This window comes from Molothrus aeneus, chromosome 14, assembly GCF_037042795.1.
Source record: "Molothrus aeneus isolate 106 chromosome 14, BPBGC_Maene_1.0, whole genome shotgun sequence".
NCBI lineage: Eukaryota > Metazoa > Chordata > Aves > Passeriformes > Icteridae > Molothrus > Molothrus aeneus.
In genome coordinates, this window is record NC_089659.1 from 4,135,077 (window position 1) to 4,157,568 (window position 22,492).

A 22,492-nucleotide genomic window follows, 5' to 3' on the forward strand; every position below is an offset into this window, starting at 1 on the left:
TGTGAGGCACCCACAGGGACACAGCGGGTCTGGTGGCAGTGCTGGGGACAGGGGGGAGGCTGTGCCATGATGGGGCACAACAGCCCTCTGAGACACTCGTTGTCCTTTCCCCTCTGGCAGTTCCATCCAGAGGACGCAGTGAGGACGTGTCCCACCTGCCTGGCACTGCTGGCCATGACCCCGCTGCTGTGACTCCAGGTAAAGCTCCAGGGAGCTGGCACTGCAGCTCAGATGGGCTGGAGGCCAGGGCCCCTCTGCTCAGCCCTGTGTCCGTGCCAGGGAGGGCAGTGGGAGCCCTCCTGCTCTTGGCACACAGGATCAGCAGCCACACTTGATAAGGAGGGAAAATGAGGCACAGGGCTACAGGGTGGTTCTGGGGTCACTCTGGGCTCATCCACCACCCTGCCAGCAGTCTGGGGGTCAGGGGGGCCACACCAGCCACCTGCAGGGACCCCAGATCCCTCCTCCTGAGGCCTCAGTCAGCACACTGCTGTTTTTTCCAAAAGACTCTGATGACTAATTTTTTAAGTTGGGCTTTTTCTGACCACCCAAACAAGCTGGAAAGGTCTGAGCCATAAGAGCCACAAGGAGGGAAGAGGGAAGCCTGGGAGAGGGAATCCTGCTTGTCCCCAGCCTCTCTGGGGACTGTGGGGCCGGGTCAGTACTGCAGCAGCAGGGGCCGTGCTGGGAGGGTCTGGGCATTGCCAGCAGATGGGAGGACACCTCTGCTTCTTGTCCCCAAGCTGGGGCTTGCCCTGGAGAGAGGCACAGTGTGTGGGACTGGGTCCTGGCATCCTTGTTCCCCACCTGACCGTGTTGTGAGTGAGTCAATGCCCATCTCCTGTGAGGGGAGAGTGGATGGAATACTCAGCTGGGGAATGGGGGGCTGAACCCCTGTCTCTGGTCCACCTCTGAGCCTCCCCCTGAGGAGATGGGCTGTGGGGAGCAGGGGAGAAAGCTTCTCCCAGGTTACTTTCCAAAGCTGTGCTTATAGGAGGAAAAAGGGGAACAAGGTGAGGGTGAAGGGGAAGCAGGGACTGTAGGTGGTCAGGCAGGAGACAGGAGCTGGGCTCCAGGGGCTCACAGCTCAGCAGGGGCTGCACACAGCTCACTCATCAGCTCCCAGACTCCAGTCAGGTGCTGGTCACAGCCCACAGCTCCAGCCACGTGGCTCTGGGGGATGCTGGGCCCCTCCTGGGGGTCACAGTTCCTGGGCACAGCATGGAGGGATGGGCTGCTCCAAGAGATGGGCCAGGGCAATTTCCAGTCCCTAAAGGCTGGGCAGCAGTGGGATGCAGGGCTTTCATGAGCCCTTTCCTGCACTGCCCTTCCCTGGAGAGGCTCAGGGGAGCTTTGCTGATGCCTGGGGGAGGATTTAACCCCTCTGCCTGCTGGCTGGAGGCAGCCCTTCAAGCGTGGCCACTGACAAGTGCTGCTCAGAGCGGAGGAAGGGGAGTTGAGCTCCATCCCTGCACTCCTGCAGGCTCCGTGGACACACAGGGGAAGGATGGCTTTGGGGTTACTCCGTGCTCTTGGCAGCACTGTGGCTTTTCAGGGCCAGGTCCTACCCACAGCTTTTTAGGGACTGGTCTCCCGTGACCAGCCCTTGCACGCTGCCAAGTCAGCACGTCCCCAGCACGGAGAGGCTGCAGTGGGGCAGGAGGAAACAGCCCACACAGGCTCACATGCACAGAGCCCGAGGGGAGGAGCTCCTGCGGGGTGTCACAGCTGGCCCCGCGCTCCTCCCCGGGGCTCCAAGCTTCCCCCGTTTCTCTCTTTCCCCAGCTCTCTGTCCATCTTGCATATCCTGGGGGCCTCTTCAGCAGGAGAAGGAGCCATCCGGGTGGTGGCTTGGTCTGCAGGCCGGTGTGGGAGAGGTCACATCACAAACTACCCACGCTGACCTGCCCTCACCCCTCTGTGGCTGCTTCCCCCCGCTGTGTGGGTCCCAGCACCTCCTGTCTGCCCTTGGGGCAAGGGGGAGGGTGCACTGAGTGAGGTCCAGCAGGTTTTGGGCTGAGCAAACGCCGTGTCAGCATTGTCTCGCCCACAGCAAGCCGGTGAGCACAGCACGGGGGACACCAGGGGCTGACATGGCCAGTGTCATCCTGGAGAGCATCTTCTTGAAGCGCTCGCAGCAGAAGAAGAAAACATCTCCCCTCAACTTCAAGAAACGCCTGTTCCTGCTGACAGAGAGCAAGCTGTCCTACTACGAGTATGACTTTGAGCGGGGGGTGAGTCTGCAGCCACAGGGGCTATGCCAGTGTCCAGGGGTCACCAGCTGTCCCTTGCCAGGACATAGCCCAGCGGGTGGTTGGACAAGGGAGAGGGGCTGGTTTGAGTCTCTCCAGGTCTCCACTTGGTGACCATTTGAACCAAGACTGTCTCTTGCAGCGCCGGGGCAGTAAGAAGGGCTCCGTGGACATCGAGAAGATCACCTGTGTGGAGACAGTGGCACCTGAAAACAACCCTCCCCCTGAGCGACAGGTCCCGGTGAGGAGGGTCCCTGGGGTGGTGGCAGTGGGGGACACACCATACTAGGGGTATAGCTTGATGCAGAGCAAGGGGATGCCAAAAGCTGTGGGCCTGCTTCAGAGGAGATGCCAGCAGCTGAGCAACAGGATGCCAGCATCCATCTCTGCCTCTCTCTTCCAGAGGAAAGGGGAGGATTACAACAACATGGAGCAGATCTCAATCATCGAACGGTTCCCCTACCCCTTCCAGGTGAGTTTTCACCGCACCGTCTTTGCTGGTCCACTCTGCATGGTTGCAGGTCCTGAGGGGAGGACCCCACAGGGGACTGGGGTCAAACATGGCATCACTGCCCCAGTGCCAGGTGTCACTCAGCAGCTTGGAGACACTCTGCTGCTGTCCACACTGCATGGGACAGCCAGCTGAGCCTCTTTGAGCCCCGAGCCAGCTCTGTTTAAGATGGAAACCTGCTTCTGAGCTCTGTCCTGCCCCTTTCAGTCCCCTGAATGATGCTGGAGGGATGCTGGCTGCACACTCAGCCCCCAGCCCAGCTGCCTGCCTTGCTGGCACCCAGGCACACCGAAAGTCAGAGAAGGAAGTGGAAAGTCTCGGGGGAGGGGGCTTATTTTTAACCTCTTTGTCACGGTCCCGCGAGCACCGTGCGGGGCCAGCAGGCACCGGCAGGGCGGGCTCGGGGTGGCCACAAGGCTCGGCTCCGCCCGTGCCTGCCTGAGAGCCTTGCCCGCGGTGCTGAGGTGAATGTTCCTGCAGGTGGTCTATGACGAGGGGCCCCTCTACATCTTCTCCCCGACGGAGGAGCTGCGCAAGCGCTGGATCCATCAGCTGAAGAGCGGTGAGTGCAGCGGCTCTGCAGCTCCCTTGGGAACCAGCACGGGCACAGCTGTGCCTGTGCCTGACCCACAGTGCAGCCTCCCAGGGCTGGCTGGCTCATGGTTACCTGTCCCATGTCTGAGGAAGAGCGAGCTGCTCCTGCCTGGGGCAGGTGGATGCTGTCACCCTCTGCAGCACCACGGCTGAGGCTCCTTGCCTTCTCACAAACCTGCTCCAAAGCAGCTCAAGCAGGCTCAGAAATAGTTGAGGTCAAGAGGAAATAGCAGATGTGGCCATATAGCTGTGCTGCCTTGGCATGTGAGGGTTGGGTGCCCAGTGCTTTAGGAAACATGGACCACAAGCCTCCTGGGAGCCAGGGAGTATCTTCCCCAAAGCACCCCGAGCCTTGCTCAGTGCTAATGCTCAGAGCTGGGTGGGTGCTCCCTCCTCGAGCTGGGAGTGTATTGCAGCAGCACTGTGCCAAGGGGCTTCAACCACCCAAAATCTGCTGGAGCTGCCTGTATGTGCCTCCTGGCACATGTGTGTGTGTGTTTCTGTGGCTTTGTGCTGGCAGGGTGGGATTAGCTGCTTGAGTTGACACGGGGAAGTTGGCTCGAGCGAGGCGGAAGAGGGGCAGGCTGATAACGGGGAAGTCGGTTATCTCACAAGAGCCCCAGCAGAGCAGCCAGTCCTCTCCCCACTTCCCTGCTGAGGGAGGAGGGTTGCTCTGGCAGCTCAAGCCAGTGTAGAATCCACAGGGAAAGGAGAGAAAATGCTGCCTTTTTGCTGACAGGATGTCCTCCTCTTACTCCACCAGAGAACAGGCTCTCTGCACCCTGTGCAGCTTCTGGGCCAGCCCCAGGCTGTCAGCAGTGTTTAGGCACATCCAGTTGTCTCTCTAACTTGGGGAGAAGAATGAGGAAGCTGGTCAGCCTGCCTGGCAAGGGAATATTCTCCCTGCCAGGGAAGTCTCTGAGTGGGCACAGGGTGGTGGCAGTGCCCTCCTCTTCCCATGGAAAAGCCAGGCACAGGCTTCCCACCCCACTTCTGGAAAAAAAGGGCTCAAAAGAGCTGTGAACCATGGGCCAGAGCAGCCTGGGGGTAATTGGATATTTTGGCTGGCAGAACAGCCAGGTCCTTCTGTGGCTGGCTCCAAGCATGCTCATGCCCCTTCGCAGAGCTGCTTAAAAGCTTAAATCAAATCTGAGAGCCAAGCATGGTTCTTCCCTGTGGCACAGGGATTGCATAGCCTCAGCACTGAAACAAGAGTGGTAAGCTGGGGAAAACCTGAAGATCAGGGCTCAGGGGACTGCAGCACAGCTGAGAGGAAATGATTTAATGCAGCTGACCACTTGCATTGAGGGAGCAGAGAGCTCTTGCAGCAGGCTGGGGACACAGCCCTGGCTCACACACATCCTCCCTCCTCTGCCACAGTGATTCGGTACAACAGCGACCTGGTCCAGAAGTACCACCCCTGCTTCTGGATCGACGGGCAGTACCTGTGCTGCTCCCAGACAGCCAAGAACGCCATGGGCTGCCAGATTCTGGAGAGCAGGAATGGCAGTAAGACACCAGGCACCCTCCCTCTGCCCTGGGGACTACCTCAGCACAGAGCCAGGGATCTTTTCTCACCTTGGCCCCTCCTCTGTTCTGAAGGTTTAAAAGTTGGGCGGTCACATCGCAAGACAAAGAAGCCCCTTCCCCCAACTCCTGAGGAGGACCAGGTAAGGCCAATGTCAGGGTTTGCTCCAAAGTGTTGGAGAAAAGATCTCCCTGGCAAAAGCCAATATGTTCAATGACTGCTCAGAGATGTACAGGCCAGGACTTTGCTCTGGGGAGGGAGGTCAAGATGGTACCTAAGGGAGAGGGAGCTTGAAGCAGGGGATGGAGCCCAAAGGCCTATAGGGAAGTCAAATGATCTCAACCCTGAGGTTTCCCAGAGAGATTAAATCCCTGATGTAGGCTGGAGGAGTCACAGGTTAAGCCAAAAGGTAAAGAGAAAACACCTACCTTTTTGTGGAGATGGGGAAAAATATTTTGATAAAGTGTCCAGGGAGAGGCAATGGGTGTTCTGGTAGAGATACACGTGGGAGCTGAGACAAACACTGCACTGACCTTGCCTGAGACCACTGCCCTCCCAGGCCTGGGAAGGGTCTCACGTGGTGTATGTGCCAGCCTGACCGTGTCCCACGCTCTCCCTCTCCCTGTGGGAAGATGGTGATGAAGCCTCTGCCTCCTGAGCCAGCCCCCAGCACAGCAGGGGAGATGAAGAAGGTGGTGGCCCTCTACAACTACGAGCCCATGAACGCCCAGGACCTGCAGCTGCACAAGGGCGAGGAGTACTTCATCCTGGAGGAGAGCCACCTGCCCTGGTGGAAAGCCCTTGACAAGAACGGGTGAGAGCTCCTACTGGCCATGGCCATGGCTCTGCAGCGCTGCCCTGCCCTGGTGCTCAGGCACTTGTGGGCAAACACACCCCCTGGGCACCCCAAGGGTGAGGACAGGCTGCCTGCCCACCTGTGGGCTGCCCAGGGGAGGAGGGGGAGGAGGCTCCAACCAGCTGTGGTGTCAGCCCTCCCCAGATGGGTTTGCACCAAAGTTTTTGAGCCCATTTCTACTCAGCCTCCTGAGACAGGAATATCCTTTCCCCTTAGCCTCCTCCATCAGAGTGTGACCAGCCCTTTTCTCTGCAGGAGGGAAGGATACATCCCCAGCAACTACGTCACTGAAACCAGAAATTCCCTGGAGATCTTTGAGTAAGAGAGGGCACAGGCACCTGGCGAGTTGCACTTGGTTGGAGACATTTTCCATTTGGTTGTTCCCCTACACAGTCCGTGAGCCCAGCCTGGCTGGGTCATTTTCCCTCTTCCACATCCTCTGACAGCCTCCAGCCCCTGGCAGCCATCCCTGCCCTGCTCTCTGCACTGCCTGTCCTGGCTGGGCCAGGGTCAGCCTGGGCTGGGAACAGAGGTGGCTGTGGAGATCTCCCTGATGGCTGTGTCCCTGTTCCAGGTGGTACTCAAAGAATATCACTCGGAGCCAAGCAGAGCAACTGCTGAAACAGGAAGTAAGTGTTGCCTCCCGAGGCTGGGTGTGTTCTACCCCAGCCCTCCATGGGCTGTTCTCACATTGTGTCCAGCATGGGACCAACCCTGGCTTTTCTGGGAGAGAACTGTTGCCCCAGGAACCTTCCCTATCCCAGTGTGAGTTCCTCCAGGCAGCCACTTCAGGAGGTTGCCTCCCATGCAGGGACTGGAAATAGGATTCCTCTGACTCACTGCATCCTTTCCAGCCATGCTGTGATCTTCACTCACTTCAAGTTTTGCCTGTTACAGTCACACACAGTCCCCACAAACACCCAGTGCCCTTTCCCCTTTCTGTTTTAGGGTAAGGAAGGAGGCTTCATTGTCCGAGATTCCACCAGCAAGACAGGGAAATACACTGTCTCCGTCTATGCCAAGTCCTCTGCGTAAGTGCCTCTAAGAACAGCTTGTTCCTCCCTCAGAGGGCCCCTCCAGGCACCCCTCACCCTCTGCCTCTCCTCCCCACGGCACTGACCTCCTGTTCTCCCTCTCCAGAGACCCCCAAGGCACAATCCGCCACTATGTCGTCTGCTGCACCCCCCAGAATCAGTATTACCTGGCAGAAAAACACCTCTTCAACAGCATCCCAGAGCTCATCACCTACCACCAGCACAACTCTGCAGGTCAGTGTTCTGGAGACACAGTGAAGCCAGCAGTGTTTGCTCTGCTGGCACCATGGCATCCCCACCTTCCTGTGCCAAAGGCAGGAGTCGTGTTCCCTGCTGGAATGTGGCAATCTCTGCTGCTGTGTTTCAGGGCTCATATCCAGACTGAAGTACCCCGTGTCTCAGCACAAGAAAAGTGCTCCTTCCACAGCTGGCCTTGGCTATGGTAAGCCACAGCCTGGGCTACCTCACGGTTCCCTGGTTAAAGGGTTTGTTTCTGCTGGCAGCAGCCTTCCCAGGCTGGGATCCTGGCTGTCCCATGGCTCATAGCCTTCCCAGGAACCACTTCCCAACTGCCCTCTGGTGACAGTATTGACCAAAAGACTCCACAAGCTACCTTGCTCCCATTCCCTGGAGTTACAGGTCTCAGATTGTGTGGATTTTGTGGATGATTTTTCAGGCAGCAAATGCTTGTGAGCTTTTCTTGGGCTTGCTGGATTGGCTGACTGGGAGCACCGTGCAGGGAGGTCACCTGTACCCACATTACACTCACACTCTTGTCCTAGGCTCATGGGAGATTGACCCCAAGGATCTGACCTTCCTGAAGGAACTGGGGACAGGGCAGTTTGGAGTGGTGAAATATGGAAAATGGAGAGGCCAGTACAACGTTGCTATCAAGATGATCAGGGAGGGTTCCATGTCAGAGGACGAGTTCATTGACGAAGCCAAAGTCATGATGTAAGTGGTGAGCACCAGGCAGGGCAGTGCTGGATGCTCCTTGCTAGAATGGCTGCACTCCTGGGAGGTGTGGAGGGACAGTCTTGGGCAGTCCCATACTCTGCAAAATGCATCCAAGATCCCACTGATTTTGTCCTGATTCCTCAGTGAGGTTTTCCACTGTCAGCTGGGCCAGAAGCACCTTCCCTTCCCAAAATCTCCTTATTCACTTCCTTTGCTCCCTGGCTTTCTAGATGCTCAGAATTGCCTTTGTCCCCAACACAGGAACCTGTCTCATGAGAAGCTGGTGCAGCTCTATGGGGTCTGCACTAAGCAGCGTCCCATCTTCATCATCACTGAGTACATGGCCAATGGCTGCCTCCTGAACTTCCTGAGGGAAACACGGCAGCGCTTCCAGCCCGCCCAGCTGCTGGAGATGTGCAAGGATGTCTGTGAAGCTATGGAGTACCTGGAATCCAAGCAGTTCCTGCACAGAGACCTGGTAGGGCTCTGGCTGCTTTGTTCAGGCAAAATCCCACTGGGGAAGTCACACCTACATAGATAAATAGGATGCTTGGAGGCCTCAGTTGCTCTCTGCTGAGGGCTTTCTAGCTTGCCCCAGTCCAGGTGAACTTGCAGGATAAAGTGTGGAGAAGTGTTTGGTAGGTGGGGATGAGATGAAGTTCACCTGCTACAGGGGGATGGGAGAGACAAAAGCAGGTAGAAGTAACTGCCTCCACCTCTCCATTCACAGGCTGCTCGAAACTGTCTGGTGAATGACCAAGGAATTGTGAAAGTGTCAGATTTTGGTCTTTCCAGGTCTGGTAGATGTGTCTGTGTCACTTTCCTGTCTCAGTACCCCATCTCCTCCTTCCATCAATTCTACACTTTGGTCTTTGTCCCCACCACCCTCCAGCTCTGCTTTACCATTGTCTTCCCATTTCATCTGCTTGGCTCAACCTTCTGCCTCTCCACTTTCCACCATCCCTTTCTTACTTTCCTTGGCCTTTCCCCCCTCTCTCTGTATCTTCTTTCCCATCCTCAAGTCTCCTGGCTGCAGCTTTCTCTCCACATCCCCTTTTTGCTGTGCTTCCATGTCAGCAAATCTCTTCTACAATCCTGGCTAACACGCACTTACTGCTGAATCCCATGCACAGCTGCAGCCTTTGCTCATTCTGAGCTGCCCCATTCCTTTCAAGCTTGCTCAGTTGTGTGGAGGATGGAAATGTGCAATCCAGGTGAGGCACCCTGATCCATTTTCCTGCTGTAGGTACGTGCTGGATGATGAGTACACAAGCTCCATGGGGTCCAAGTTCCCAGTGCGGTGGTCTCCTCCCGAAGTGCTGCTGTACAGCAAGTTCAGCAGCAAGTCTGACGTCTGGTCCTTTGGTAAGAGCACAGCATTGCTGATTTGGAGGTTGGGAACTCCTCTGCAAACCAGGTGCAGGCACAGGTGCTCCAATGCCATGAGCTCTCCGTGCTGTTCCCTCCAACAGGTGTCCTGATGTGGGAAGTTTACTCCCTGGGAAAGATGCCTTACGAGAGGTTTAACAACAGCGAGACAACCGAGCACGTCATCCAAGGCCTGCGCCTGTACCGGCCGCAGGCGGCCTCGGAGCGGGTCTATGCCATCATGTACAGCTGCTGGCACGAGGTGAGTGCCTTCCACCCCTGGTGACACCTCCAGCCACCCTGGCGGGGCTCTCCAGGGTGTGGCTGGGGCAGACACAGGCTCCAGCCAGGCTCCCCTCTTGCCCCACAGAAGCCTGAGGAGCGCCCCACCTTCACCGTGCTGCTGAGCAGCATCCTGGATATGGCTGACGAGGAATGCTGACCGTGGGCACTGCCCCTGACCCTGCCCAGCGCTGCCACTGCCCCGCGGGACAACCCCGCACACCGGCTGGCACAGTCCTCATGGACACGGGTGTGCAGGAGCCTGGGGGACCCCCACAGCTGCGCCCACAGCTCCATCACGTGCTCAGAGCTCCATCACCACCCCAGAACTCCATCACATTCCCAGAACTCCATCAGTGCCTTACAGCTCCATCACGTGCTCAGAGCTTCATCACATCCCTGGAGCTCCATCACGTGCTCAGAGCTTCATCACATCCCTGGAGCTCCATCATATGCTCAGAGCTCCATCACCACCCCAGAACTCCATCACATGCTCAGAGCTCCATTACGTGCTCAGAGCTCCATCACCACCCCAGAACTCCACCACATCCCCAGAACTCCATCAGCGCCTTGGAGCTCCATCGCATCCCTGGAGCTCCATCACATCCCTAGGAGCTCCATTACCGCCCCGGAGCTCCATCACACCCCGGGACGCTCCCGCTCCGCTCCGTTCCCGGACAATAAAACGGTTCCAAGGCCTCCCCGTTGCGGCCGCTCCGCCCCGCCGGCAGGGGGCGCGCGGCGGGCGGGCGCGCAGGCGCGGCGCGGGCGGAAGGGGCGGGCGCGGCACCGGCGGCACGTGAAGGTCGCAGCGCGGCGGCACCGGGAGGGACCGGGGGGACACCGGGAGCACCATGGACCCGCCGTCCGCCGCCGGGCTGGGCGGGGCCGACCCCCAGCTCCAGCGCTTCATCGAGGTGGAGACGCAGAAGCAGCGCTTCCAGCAGCTGGTGCACCAGATGACCGAGCTCTGCTGGGTACGGGGGGCGGGCAGGGCCGGCGGCTCCGGTGACCCGGTGGCGATGGTGGGGCGAGGCGGTCTGGGAGGCCGCGCAGACCTTTGTCCCCGGGGGGAGGAGGCTGATGGGGACAAAATGGAGCCGCCGTGGGAGCAGCCCCAGCTCCGGTGAGCACAGAGCGGGAGGGGGCGGCTCTCCGGGGCGGGCAGAGCCCCGCGTGGGGAGCGGCCGGGTGCGCCCGAGCTGGCGTGAGGGTCCCGAGGGGATCGGGGTCCCGAGGTGGCGGGAGCGTGTCCGAGGGCGGGAGGTGTCCGGAGGCACGGCCCCGGTCGGGCTGCGGTGCCCCCGGGACCAACGGGACCCCGCTGTGTGCAGGAGAAGTGCATGGACAAGCCGGGCCCCAAGCTGGACAGCCGGGCTGAGACGTGCTTCGTGAACTGCGTGGAGCGCTTCATCGACACGAGCCAGTTCATCCTGAACCGGCTGGAGCAGACGCAGAAATCCAAGTCGGCCTTCTCGGAGAGCCTGTCCGACTGAGCCGGACCCAGCCCCCGCCAGGCCAGGCCCTCGCCCATGCCCACTCCTGGTCACTCCGCTGCCCCAAGGAGCCAGGACCAGCTCGGGGGGTAGGATTTGATTAAATGCCAGTCTCGGGGAAGTCGCAGCCAGATGAGAGCCCACAACAGACACACGGACGCTGCACGTCGGGGTGATGTGCTGCTCCCGGCCCTGCGGGCTAGCGGCCACCTTTGTGCCAGGACCCGGGAGCGTTTGGAACGTGCCCCCTCGGCTGAGCAGAGGGTGCTGATGCTCGTTCCACGGATGCTCCCAGCGCTGATGGGAAGCTCGGCTCTGGGTGAGGCCAGCCCGCCTTAAACAGTGCTGCACAAAGCAGCTCTCCTGGGCACATCCTCACCTGGCCCGGGCACCATGGCTGGGACAGGCACCCTGAGCAAGAAGAGCGTGTTGGGAACAGTGATCATCCCAGGCAGTGCCACTGCTGGAAAATACTTCCAGGCTTCCATAGGTGAATTGTTCATATGGCCAAGTGACCAATTTTCACACTGCAGCACAACTCTGTCGATGCTGACTTGCTCCATTAACTGCTTTCCCTGGGTAAATGTAATAAATATTAACTGGGTCAATTTTTAATATGAGATTCTCCTTTTTTCAGATAGATCACTACTGAGAATGGAAAGTCTGGCCTTCTTGTCACTCCCCCTCCTTCCCAGTTACCCTATTTATGGCAAAATTAGTAGGAAGGAGACATAACTGTCTTCTGGCTAGAAGGCCTTTTCTGAATTCTGATTTGTTGCTCAATTAATTTGGTCTCATGAATCAGATTTGTTTCTGGGAGAGGTTGTGGCCTTTCCTCTTCTTCCCCAAAAGGTTAACAGCTCCTGCTGTCCTGGAGAGTAGTTTCTTTAGAGAGACTAAATGCAGGGAATAACTAACCAGCTGCTTTATACCCTCGTGCACCTTCACCTGTGGAGGTCACTGGCAGGAGGCCCGTGGGTGTGTTTTCTGGACCTCTGCCCCCAGGACACAAACAGGAGCTTCAAACTGGAAAAACAACTAACTACTGATCAGCTTTCTGGGAAGGCAGCAGCATTTCAGCAGTGCTCATATGCTGCAGGGCTCTGGGAAGCCTGGAGTGACCCTGACAGTGGCTTGGAGCTCTACACAGGAGCCTGGTAAAGCAGTTTTGCACACAACCCACTGCAGGAGCTGCTGGACAGAGCGTGTGAGCTCCCAACATGGGTGGCTTGTAGCCAGCAGCCTTCCTGGGAACAAACTCAGGATGTGTTCAGCAGCTGTGCAGATGTAAACCCATGTCAGTGAGAACACAGCTGTCATAAACTTACCTCAATAGCTAAGGACTAGGTTCCCAGAGTAGGTGATTCCCTCTCCTGTCCCAACTTGAGTTTCTCTGGAGCACTCACAGAGTTCTTCCTACCCCTGTGATCCTCCATGCCTTCCAGTGTTCACCCAGCTCTTGGTATAAATGTATCACTCAGCACTTGGAAAATGAACAGGTCAGTTTTTAATAGAACACAGGAAGCTTCATCAACCTGCACAGCAGATGTTGCACAAAGAGGTTGGTCCCTCTGTAAGAGCCACAGCAGTATGTGGCAGCACCACTGAAGTTTCCCAGTTTGGGCTGTATTCTGTTTTTGGATGTGAATCTGTAAATAAATTCTAGCAGAGTGAGCAAAACCAAGTACTTGACAGAGGAATTTTTGCATTAATACTCTCTGAATGTCACCTTTAAAGCCAGACATCCATCTTCTCTCTGTTCAACCTTAGCACCATGTTAGATCATTCTGTAACTGTTAATTCTGGGCTTAAAAAACAGTGTGAGCCTCCCCAGATGTGTGACCTGCCATGGAGTCAGGGTTAGCACTGTGTTAGTGCTGCAGGCCTCTCTCTGCACAGCTGAGCTCTGAGTCCTGATGAGGGAAAATTATTTCTTCACATAAAAGAAGAGTGAAGAAGCACAGGATGCCAGGAATGGGGCACTTCTCAGGGCTCCTGTCTGTACCACAGGAGGCTGCTGGCCCTGTCAGCCTCCTGTCAGTGTGGTGGTGCCTGGGGCAGGCAGAGGGTAACTCACAGCTCCTGCAGCAGCACGTTCAGCCTTGGCAGGGGGAGCAGGAAAACAGCAGTTCAGATACTTCCTCACCTGCTTTCACTTCTCCTCCTCCTCTTCTGCGCTCTGAGAGTCCTTGTCCTCGGAGGGCAGCAGAGGCTGGTGCTGACAGGACTGATGTCTGTCTGCAGTGCTCCAGGGAGGGTGTGGGTCTGCCCTGGCTGGCTGCAGGAAGAGGGGCAGGAGGCTGGGGGTGAAGGGCATGTCCCTGAAGGCGTGCAGGAGGAAGATGCCCGACACGATGGTGAGGAAGCCGCTGATGGAGCCGATGATGTTGTCCAGCACCAGGTGCTGCCACTCCTTGAAGAGGATGGCAGAGCACGTCATGACTGCCGTGGTGAACAGCACGTAGTAAATGGGTGTGACCACAGAGGTGTTGAAAATGTCCAGGGCTTTGTTCAGATAGTTGATCTGGATGCTGATGCAGATCACCAGGCACACCAGGAGCACCCAGCCCAGGGGTTCCTTCAGGACTGGCTTCCCTGAGAACAATTCCTTCAGGGCAATCCCCAGGCCTTTAACACAGGATACAGACAGCGAGCCGATGGCAGAGCAGACCAAAACATAAACCAGGACGTTGCTCTGTCCATAACGGGGTCCAGCCACAAAGATGAGCAGAAGGGAGCTCACCAGGACACACACAGCAAATACAATGAATCCTTGGGGAAAGAAGAATTCAAGAACTCCCATCAGAACACAGCAGCACCAGTGACAGATGACTGAACAGCAAGGAGAGATGAAGGACAGGCAGGTAACTGCCCCATCAGCCTTTCTGGTCTCCATCTGAGGGGAACAGGGTTGGAAAGCCTGAGCAAAGCTGCAGAGACACCAACAGCTCATTACAGTGTGATCACAAGTCAGGCTGCTGGGGATACAGTCTGCTGGGAGTGGCAGGGGCACAGCCAGGCTCCACAGCACTAACAGAGCTGGGGGACTTTTGACCAGTCTAGCAGGAGGCCCAGGAAGGTGACAGAAGGCTTGGGAAGCCGTGGCTGAACTCTGCAGGCTGGTGGGATAAAAAGGAAAGTGCCACATCACAGGAATGCCCTGCCAGTGCTCCCCCTAATGAGCAGCAACATCTGCCTGTTACTCTGCTTTGCTCCTCTCCTTATGCTGCCTTCCTCCATCTCTTTTGGCTTATTCTGCCATTTGTGCTATTGCCTACATCATATCCTTGCAATTTGATTCAACCTCTGAGATAAATACCAGGACTACCTGATCTTGGGCACAAGTCCTTGAATTCTTTTGCCTTGAGTTCTTCTGCCTGAATTTCCTCCTCTGTCTTCTCTCAGCCACATCACTACCACCCTTATGTACAGGAATTCCCTCTGCAACTCCTGGCACTGCCACAGGCCAATCTCTTCTGCTGACAGCTGCACCTCATTTCCCTGCTTCTCAATTTTTGCATCTATACATCACAGACAGTAAAAAAACCAGCCCACTTGCAGCTAGTAATAATTCCAGTAGGGTGTGCAGAACAATAAACAGCTCAATTACCATTTAGTTCAGTCTTTTCCAATCTCTCCACGTTGTATCCCACCTTCCACTGTCACTAGCCTGAAGTCAACAGAAATCCTTTTATTTTAGTACCTGGATCTTTCAGCTTCTCTGCCATTGACTCCAGGCTGGAAACCTCTTCTTCCTGTGGGGCATGGATCACCATCACAGTGGAGCCCAGGATACTCAGGATGCAGCCAATCTTCCCGTGAACATTCAGCTGCTCATTCAGGAAGATGGAAGACAGAACTGCACTGAAAAAGAAAAAAAAAAAATCCAAAACCAGTTAGGACAAGAAATGGATACTTGAGGGAAGAGAGCAGAGCAACTGCTTTCATCACTAAGGGTTGGTAGGTGAAGTGAGGCTGTTCCTGAGGCTGCTTACCTAACAAGGACACTCAGAGCACCCAGTGGAGTTACCAGTGTTGCAGGGGCAAAGGCATAGGCGGCAAAATTTGCAGCTTCTCCAACTCCCACTGCAAGAGAAACTCCTGTGAGCATCAAAGTGGGAGCAAATCACTATAATACAGGTTTGAGTGTAGTCAGAAAAGCCTCAGCTTCCTCCTGAGCATGCTGTTTCTCTGAGGTATGTTGAGCAAGCAGGGAAGAACAGCACCAGCACCTTCTCTTGGGAAGAGAAGGCTCAGTGTTATGCACAGTGAGCCTTTGTCACATGTGCCTCTACAGGGAGCAGCAACCACAGCAAAGTATTTCCATAATTTCCTCAAAGCTGAAAGGTGTCTGTCCTTTTCCTGGAACAGCTTTTTAATGGGTAAATCAGTTAGAGTTGGTTCTTAACATAGAAAAGTGTAAAGTAAAGCTGCTGAAATTACTGTACATGGCACTGCATGTGCCATTATCACTACATCCTCAGGGCAGGCCACTTCAGAAGCACTTAATCCAGCTAAAGCAGCTCCTCAGCTCCTGCTTAGCACAGAAACTTGGTAATGCATGAGACTTTAGAATAGTTTAATTACAATGAGATCAACATCATAATCAGAAACTTGGATAAAACTCAAGCAATCAGACTAAAATGGTAGTAACAAAACATGAAAGTGACTGGAAACAGCCACATTCTCAAAAGGGAGGGCTCTGGAGTGACCTAATTGTGGCTCTCCAGTATGCAAAGGCAGCCTACAAGAAAGAGAGAGACTTTTTACAAGGGCATGTAGTGACAGGATAAGGGGGAATGGGTTGAAACTGGAGGAGAGTAGGTTTAGATAAGATACCAGGAATTGTTCCCTTTGAAAGTGGTGAAGCCCTGGCACAGGGTGCCCAGAGAAGCTGCGGCTGCCCCATCCCGGGAAGTGTTCAAGGCCAGGTTGGACCTTAGGGCCTGGAGCAGCCTGGGATAGTGGGTGTTCCTACGGGAGGGGTGTGGAACGAGATGATCTTTAAGGTCTCCACCACCCGAAACCATTCCGTGATCCCATGATAAGTGTGGTAACACAGTCTGAGCGCGGTACTTACTGCACAGCAGCCCTGCCCACCAAAGCCACTCTCGCAGGTACGCGTGCCCTCCTTGCCCTGAGTGCAAAGGAAACAAACGAGAAACTTCAGATGAAACCAAACAAAACTCTGGTCACGACCCTCGGGGGACCCAGAGGGGGCAGCGCCCCGGGAGCGGCCGTACCTGCCCGGGCGCGGCCGCACAGCCGGAGCAGCCCCTTCTTCTTCAGGACGAAGCTGCCGCCGATGAAGGCGCTGGAGGCCAGGGCCAGCCCCAGCCCCGCGCCGAACCCGGCGCCCATGGCCAGCGGCACCGGAGCGGGGCCGGAGCGGGGAGGGAGCGGAAGGGGCGGCGCGCTGGGCTCGGCTTCCGCGGGGCGGGACCGGGCCGGGCCGGGAGCGGGGTGCGGCGGCTCGGGCAGCCGGCCTGGGCTGGGGACTGCGCTCTCCGTGCGGGAGCCTTCCCTGGGCGCCGTGACCGCGTGTTTGTGTTTGTGGCGGAGCTGGAGGAGGCGGGATGAGCAAGGGCAAGGACGATGCTCCGCACGAGCTCGAGAGCCAGTTCGTGCTGCGGCTGCCCCCGGTAAGAGCTCGGTCCGTCCCGGCCCCTCACGGCTACACCGGGCTGAGCCCGGCTGGCCGGCCGGCACCGGCTGCCCCGGGCGGTGACAGGCGGTGGGGAAGCTGCGGCTCTGGGCTGTGGAAGCAGGCGGCTGGGTGCTTTGGGGGCTGGGGAGCCCCTTCCCATCCTTTTGAACGGGTTGTCCACGGCCTTCCCCAGAGGGGTGCTCCTGCCGCTCGGTGCAGGAGGCTCAGAGACAACCCAGAGGGTTTGGGAGGACCTTTCAGTAAAAGGTTTTGGTTCTTTAGTTGCAGTGGCGATACACGCCCTCGTTGCTGTTTGTTATGTGTGTAAAGCTGAGACTCTTTTTCTGGTGCCCAGCGACAGGATCATAAACTAAAACACAAGTTCCACCTCACCAAAGGAAGAACTTTCCATTGAGAGTGGCAGGGCAATTAAACAGCTGGGTAGGGAGGCTGTGGAATCTCCCTCTCTGGAGACATCCCAAACCCACCTGGATGTGTCGGTGTATCACCTGCTTCAGGTGACCCTGCCTTGGCAGCGGGGTTGGACTGGGTGATCTCTTCTTCCACCCCCAGTTATTCTGGGATTCTGTGACACTGTGTCCTGCTGGGACCACAAGGGCTTAGTGAGGGGAGCTCTTAAGTGCCCACAGTCCTGTGGAGCTCTGGCAGGTGTCTCTGTCAGGAAACTCACACCACTGTCACAGCCAGGGGTATGGAGAGCACTGGGAATAGCAGAGCCACATTAACATGCTGTTGGGAGGAAGGTGCAATTCACCTGGCTCTTGCAGTTGCTATCCAGCATGTGGATGGCAGGTGTTTAAAGCTGGGTAGGTTGGGCAGAAGCATTCAGTAACTCTTGGAGGAAGCACACCAGCTCCTGAAGAATTCCCTTCTCAGGAATATGCCTCGACTGTGCGGCGAGCAGTCCAGTCTGGGAATGTCAACCTGAAGGACAGGCTCACCATTGAGCTGCATGGTGAGTGAGTAGCACCAGGGCATGGTGAGCATCTGCTCTGGGCACCTCTGCCTGCCCACAGCCGAAGCTGTGCCACCTGCACGTGCTGTCCTGTGAAGTTCCTGCTGCCCAGGGCTGTATTTCCCAGGGTGGCTGTTGAGGCACAGCACTGACCTGCCCCTGGTTCTCCCCAGCGGACGGGCGCCATGGGATTGTCCGTGTGGACCGGGTGCCACTGGCAGCCAAGCTGGTGGATCTCCCCTGCATCATCGAGAGCTTAAAAACCATCGACAAGAAAACCTTCTACAAGACAGCAGATATTTGCCAGGTATGAGCTGTCCTTCTTGCCTGCACCAACAGCTTAAGTCATTGCTCCCCCTCCAGGAAAACCCCTGTACACTTTGGCAGCTGGACACCCATTGTAACATGCCCAATTCCTGTATCTCACAGCATTAGCAGTTTAAAATTCCCCATTCCACTTGGTCTTTAGAAACCTCATTCCTGAAGTGTGAAATGTGATTGCCCTTGTGACAGCTTAACTGCTGCTATGTCCAACTGAGCTGGGGGTGCAGCTGTGTTTTCCACACCCTGTGCCCCTGAATCCCCTTGGTTGACAACGTGCAGTGGGCAGTCACTGTTCCTTCACATCCTTGTGCTCATGTGGGGATTCCAGATGCTTGTTTGCACTGTGGATGGTGATCTGTACCCACCTTTGGAAGAGCAAACAGTGACCACTGACCCCAAGGCAAACAAGAAGAAGGACAAGGACAGAGAGAAGAAATTCATATGGAACCATGGCAGTGAGTAGAGGCTGTGCCAAGCCCCTCCACCCCAGTACCTCACATCTGAGCTGGGTGCTCACAGCTGCCAGGTACTGGCAGTGCTGCTGCTCCTTTCCATGGCTGTCTCTGTTGCAGAAGGGATTTTCTCCCTTCTGACACGTGCTTCTCTCACTGGGCCATCTGCCTGACACATAAAATGTGTTTCCTCTGTCACAGTCACCCTTCCCCTGAAAAATGTACGGAAGCGGCGGTTCCGGAAGACAGCTAAGAAGAAGGTGAGTTGCTTCTCACCCAGATGCAGGTGAAATACCCAAGGGCTAGGAGGGCAGGGACATTAGAGCTGTAACTGTGATTGGTCCAGAAGTCATGTGTTTTCTAACATTTGTTCACTTTTCCTTGCCTGAGATGAGGGTGAGGGTAGGATAGTAGATTTAAACGCTTCTTTGGGTGCTTCCTCTGCATTTTCCGAGATGCTCCTGAGGGGAAAGTCCTCTGTGTAGAGCACTGCTGGACCTCATTCCTGTGGCTGCCTTGCCACACCACATCTCTTCCTGCTCATAGAGAAGAAAGAAAGAAAGACTCCCATGGAAATGAGGCTTCACTCATTCCTGCTTTCCCAGCTTAAATCTTCTCTTTCTGCACGGCCCATTCCCTTCCTCAAATAGTACCAGTGTCACTTCAGCTGGGGGAGTGACAACAGATGGAGCTCAGAGACTGTCTCTGTGCATATGCACAAGCCATGCAAGGTGTTGGGGAGATGCAGCACCCTGAGGCTGGGAAGACTTGTTCTTCTCTCCTTTGCAGTTTCTGGGAACAGGGTTGAGTGTGATTTTGCATGACATTTGGGAAGCAAATTACTTGAGACATTCTTGTAGCCCACAGGAGAGATTTGATATCACTGCAGTAAAATTCCTGACGACTAATTTAAAAGTGAAAAATGAAGCTTTCTTTTGAGTGGGATGGGAAGGATTTGAGTTCACTTGAGTTCAGTTGAGTTGACCGTCAACACCTCAAGGACTTTCTGCATAGACACAGAAAGTCTTATGAAATACATAGTATAAACAGAAAAGTGAGAGCACTCAACCTACCAAGGTACAGAAAAGATGGATTGTTTTTGGGGAGTGCATAAATTACTTCGCAGTTAAATATGAGCAAACTCTGAGCAGAAAGATAAGAAAGCCTTGAAACAGTGCTCTATCCAGAGGTGGAGCCTTTCAGTTGGCCAGCAGCAGCAGCATGCACAAGGCATTTAACAGTGTCTCTGTTCTCTTTCTCCTCTCTGGCCCAGTATATTGAGTCTCCTGATGTGGAAAAAGAGGTGAAACGTCTCCTGAGCACTGATGCTGAGGCTGTCAGTGTCCGTATCCTTTCAGTGGGAAAAAAGCTCAGGAGTAGGACAAGGACATGTGTGTGACCTGGGTGTTCTGGAATGAGCAAGTTGAGCTTTGCATGATGTGGGACATCAACACACAAGAGGCGCTGAAGTTTTGGAGCTTCATCTTTGCCTTGTTCAAAGTTTATTGTTTCCTCAGGGTGACCTTTCTGGTGGACTGTGCTGTTTTAGTGAGAAGGAACTGAAATAGTAGAGAAGTCATTAGAAAAGAGGTCTGGGATGTTTCATCCTGGGGGTCCATAGGTACAAGGCCAGACTGGTTGGAGTGGCAGTGATCTGCCATTTTTAGCCTCTTCCATCACAACTGCATCTTCCAAGTTGCTCTTTTTCCCTTGACTCACCTGTTCCTGCTGTCAGGCTGGGAAGTCATTGCTGAAGATGAAACTAAAGAAGTGGACAACCATGGTTCACTCACCAGCCTGGACATCTCCTCCCCAGGGATGTCAGGGCATAAGCAAGGCCATGGCTCCTCAGGTGCAGTGGGGAAGGCTGTTTTATTTCTAGCTGTGGTCCCTGGCAGGCAAAGGGCGCTGGCAGCTCATCAGCTGTGTTTTAACTCTTTTCCCCCCAACTAGAACACGATGAACTGCGGGAGATATTTAATGATATCAGCAGCAGCAGTGAGGATGAAGATGAGAGGGATCATCATGATGATGAAGATCTGAACATCATGGACACTGAGGAGGACTTGGAGAGGCAGCTGCAGGACAAGCTGAATGAGTCTGATGGGCAGCAGCAGGAGAATGAGGGGTCCAACCAGATCGGTGAGTGGCCAGCAGAGCATGGCAGAATTGTTGGGGTGCCAGGCAGGCTGTGCTTCCCAGCTCTGCTGCTGCTCTGGGTCTGAGCTCACTCTCCCTTCCAGCCATGGGCATCCAGAAACAGATTGACAACCTGAAAAGTAAACTCCAGGAAACTCAAGACAGGAGGAAGCGCCAGGAAGATCTCATCATGAAAGTGGAGAACCTTGCCCTCAAGGTGAGAGCTCTCCTGGGGTCTCTTCAGACCTGCTTAACACTGGCTGGCCATTAGATCCAGCAGGCTGATTTGGAGAAGCCAGGAGCCTTTGCCTCCTGGGTTAAAAATAGCTGCGGTGTGGCTGTACACACTCCAGCATTTCCCTGTGGAGGCAAAATAATCTGTGAAACTGGAGGAGACAAGGGGGTGGTTGTCACTGCACCATGTGACGTGTGGCAGCAGCACCCATTCTGCTGAGAGCACACTGCTAGCTCTGGTGTCCATGTTTGTGTCTGCAGACCCGTCTCCAGGCCGTGCTGGATGAGTTCAAGCAGCAAGAAGAGCGAGAGAAGCAGCAGGTGAGGAAACTCCCACAGTGGAGTAGGAGGTACTGGGGCACAACACTGCTCCAGGCTTGGTCTGACAGAGTTCCCTGAGTCTTCCAGCACAGCAGCTGCTGTGAACTCCAGGTTACAGCTCAGGTGGGCTTGTATCTGTACCTCAGGTGGGGTTGTACGTCATCAGTAGTGCTTGGAGCTTCCCAAGGCAGAAGGAGATACAAGGAGTAGGGTTGACTGCAGCCTTCCCTCTGGAGCAGCCAAGCCATGCCCAGTCAGCAGTCCAGAGCTGCCAGGATTGCTGTCTGGGGTGGAACACAGACCTGTTAGCACCCCTGTACCAGGAAGGCAGTGGCTGTAGGGTTGTGGCAGATTTCCTGCCTGGGCAGCTCTGTTTCAGCCTGGTACCAAGGCAGGAGGTTCTCACTCTCACATCCCTGTGGGCAGTGCCAGTTCTGTCCCAGAGGAGCCCAAGCACAGCTCCAGGCAGCACACAGGGAGAGCATCCACTGCTGTGGGTAGAAGATGTGCAAGAATCTTCTCTTCCTAGCAGAGGAGAAGTCATTAGAAAAGAGGTCTGGGATGTTTCATCCTGGGGATCCATAGGTACAAGGCCAGACTGGTTGGAGTGGCAGTGATCTGCCATTTTTAGCCTCTTCCATCACAACTGCATCTTCCAAGTTGCTCTTTTTCCCTTGACTCACCTGTTCCTGCTGTCAGGCTGGGAAGTCATTGCTGAAGATGAAACTAAAGAAGTGGGCTGGGGCTGCCTGGGGTCCCAGATGTGCCTTACTGTAACATCTCACTCTCTCTTCCCAGATGGCATCCCTGCAGGAGCAGCTGGAGTCCCTCATGGAGAAGTGAGCAGTGGGCCTGGGTCTGTGAGCAGAGCTGGAAGTGGTGGTCACCTGCCACACTGAAGTCCTTGCTTTAGTCACACACTTCTGCTGCCACATGTGCTGCTGGGCAGTGGTACAGGGTCCATGTCCAGAGCTGATGTCACATCCACTGTGCTGGCTTTGGCTGGTGGAGCTAAAGAATTGGACTATGGCTGTGAGAGCAGCCAAAAAACAGATTTACTGTCAATAGTCAGCACTGGCCTCCCCAGGACAGCACAGTGCTGGTTTCTGCATCTTATTGAGTCTTGGATTTGATGGGCTGTGGCCTGGTAAGAGTTTGTTCTTGTGTTTGAGGAGTGCTTATATCTGCAAACCAAACTCAATAAAGTTTCCTTTTCAAGCCTGGTCTGTTCCTTTGTGGTCTCCCAACCACACAGCCCCTGGCAGGGAGCTGTGCCTGGGCACCTTTGGTGGGGCACTGCTGGGCTCCTTCCCCAGAGTGCTCTTCATGGAGCTGGGTCAAAAGTGCTGGCACTTGGTGGGAGGAACGAGGCCCTCCTGATCAGGGAGTTCCTGTAATTCCTCACAGACTATGCAGGCAAATCCCAGATTAACCTGGCAGGGTGGGAAGAGGATTAGAAGGGCGGTTACAGAAAGCAACAGAGGACACCGGGGGCTTCAGCAAGTGTGTGCTAGGAGGGGA

The 22,492-nt window shown here is 55.4% G+C and overlaps 4 protein-coding genes across 4 annotated transcripts; 3 read left to right on the forward strand and 1 right to left on the reverse strand.

The window, feature by feature from the left end:
* The first annotated feature begins 179 nt into the window (after nucleotides 1–179).
* BTK (Bruton tyrosine kinase) lies at nucleotides 180–9,562 on the forward strand. Its single transcript, XM_066559474.1, has 19 exons — nucleotides 180–198; nucleotides 2,054–2,234; nucleotides 2,395–2,493; nucleotides 2,656–2,724; nucleotides 3,244–3,325; nucleotides 4,738–4,866; nucleotides 4,960–5,027; nucleotides 5,518–5,699; nucleotides 5,997–6,059; nucleotides 6,316–6,370; nucleotides 6,690–6,772; nucleotides 6,882–7,009; nucleotides 7,143–7,217; nucleotides 7,558–7,729; nucleotides 7,994–8,210; nucleotides 8,463–8,527; nucleotides 8,979–9,097; nucleotides 9,205–9,362; nucleotides 9,471–9,562. The coding sequence occupies exons 2-19, from the start codon at nucleotides 2,094–2,096 to the stop codon at nucleotides 9,540–9,542; spliced, it is 1,977 nt and encodes a 658-aa protein (XP_066415571.1). The 5' UTR covers nucleotides 180–198; nucleotides 2,054–2,093; the 3' UTR covers nucleotides 9,543–9,562.
* A 610-nt stretch (nucleotides 9,563–10,172) lies between these two features.
* Nucleotides 10,173–11,493, forward strand: TIMM8A (translocase of inner mitochondrial membrane 8A). Its single transcript, XM_066559353.1, has 2 exons — nucleotides 10,173–10,359; nucleotides 10,717–11,493. The coding sequence occupies exons 1-2, from the start codon at nucleotides 10,237–10,239 to the stop codon at nucleotides 10,876–10,878; spliced, it is 285 nt and encodes a 94-aa protein (XP_066415450.1). The 5' UTR covers nucleotides 10,173–10,236; the 3' UTR covers nucleotides 10,879–11,493.
* An 869-nt stretch (nucleotides 11,494–12,362) lies between these two features.
* On the reverse strand, nucleotides 12,363–16,250 carry LOC136562491 (magnesium transporter NIPA2-like). The gene is made up of 5 exons (XM_066559352.1): nucleotides 16,122–16,250; nucleotides 15,959–16,015; nucleotides 14,874–14,964; nucleotides 14,582–14,742; nucleotides 12,363–13,650 (listed from the first exon to the last, which is right to left on the reverse strand). Exons 1-5 carry the CDS (start codon nucleotides 16,237–16,239, stop codon nucleotides 13,031–13,033), a joined length of 1,047 nt encoding a protein of 348 aa, XP_066415449.1. The 5' UTR covers nucleotides 16,240–16,250; the 3' UTR covers nucleotides 12,363–13,030.
* A 74-nt stretch (nucleotides 16,251–16,324) lies between these two features.
* On the forward strand, nucleotides 16,325–22,189 carry TAF7L (TATA-box binding protein associated factor 7 like). The gene is made up of 11 exons (XM_066559351.1): nucleotides 16,325–16,520; nucleotides 17,423–17,501; nucleotides 17,675–17,808; nucleotides 18,154–18,280; nucleotides 18,479–18,537; nucleotides 19,551–19,623; nucleotides 20,013–20,129; nucleotides 20,231–20,419; nucleotides 20,521–20,633; nucleotides 20,912–20,971; nucleotides 21,770–22,189. The coding sequence occupies exons 1-11, from the start codon at nucleotides 16,455–16,457 to the stop codon at nucleotides 21,812–21,814; spliced, it is 1,062 nt and encodes a 353-aa protein (XP_066415448.1). The 5' UTR covers nucleotides 16,325–16,454; the 3' UTR covers nucleotides 21,815–22,189.
* The last annotated feature ends 303 nt before the right edge of the window (nucleotides 22,190–22,492 follow it).

Coding starts and splice junctions, on each gene's coding strand:
- BTK (XM_066559474.1), top strand. CDS start 2,094: ATGGCCAGTGTCATCCTGGAGAGCATCTTCTTGAAGCGCTCGCAGCAG. Junction 2,235..2,394: donor AGTATGACTTTGAGCGGGGG/GTGAGTCTGCAG, acceptor TGTCTCTTGCAG/CGCCGGGGCAGTAAGAAGGG. Junction 5,700..5,996: donor AAAGCCCTTGACAAGAACGG/GTGAGAGCTCCT, acceptor TTTTCTCTGCAG/GAGGGAAGGATACATCCCCA.
- TIMM8A (XM_066559353.1), top strand. CDS start 10,237: ATGGACCCGCCGTCCGCCGCCGGGCTGGGCGGGGCCGACCCCCAGCTC. Junction 10,360..10,716: donor AGATGACCGAGCTCTGCTGG/GTACGGGGGGCG, acceptor CGCTGTGTGCAG/GAGAAGTGCATGGACAAGCC.
- LOC136562491 (XM_066559352.1), bottom strand. CDS start 16,239: ATGGGCGCCGGGTTCGGCGCGGGGCTGGGGCTGGCCCTGGCCTCCAGC. Junction 14,965..15,958: donor GTGGGCAGGGCTGCTGTGCA/GTAAGTACCGCG, acceptor TTTCTCTTGCAG/TGGGAGTTGGAGAAGCTGCA. Junction 14,743..14,873: donor GCTCTGAGTGTCCTTGTTAG/GTAAGCAGCCTC, acceptor TTTCTTTTTCAG/TGCAGTTCTGTCTTCCATCT.
- TAF7L (XM_066559351.1), top strand. CDS start 16,455: ATGAGCAAGGGCAAGGACGATGCTCCGCACGAGCTCGAGAGCCAGTTC. Junction 18,281..18,478: donor ATTCATATGGAACCATGGCA/GTGAGTAGAGGC, acceptor CCTCTGTCACAG/TCACCCTTCCCCTGAAAAAT. Junction 18,538..19,550: donor GGAAGACAGCTAAGAAGAAG/GTGAGTTGCTTC, acceptor TCTCTGGCCCAG/TATATTGAGTCTCCTGATGT.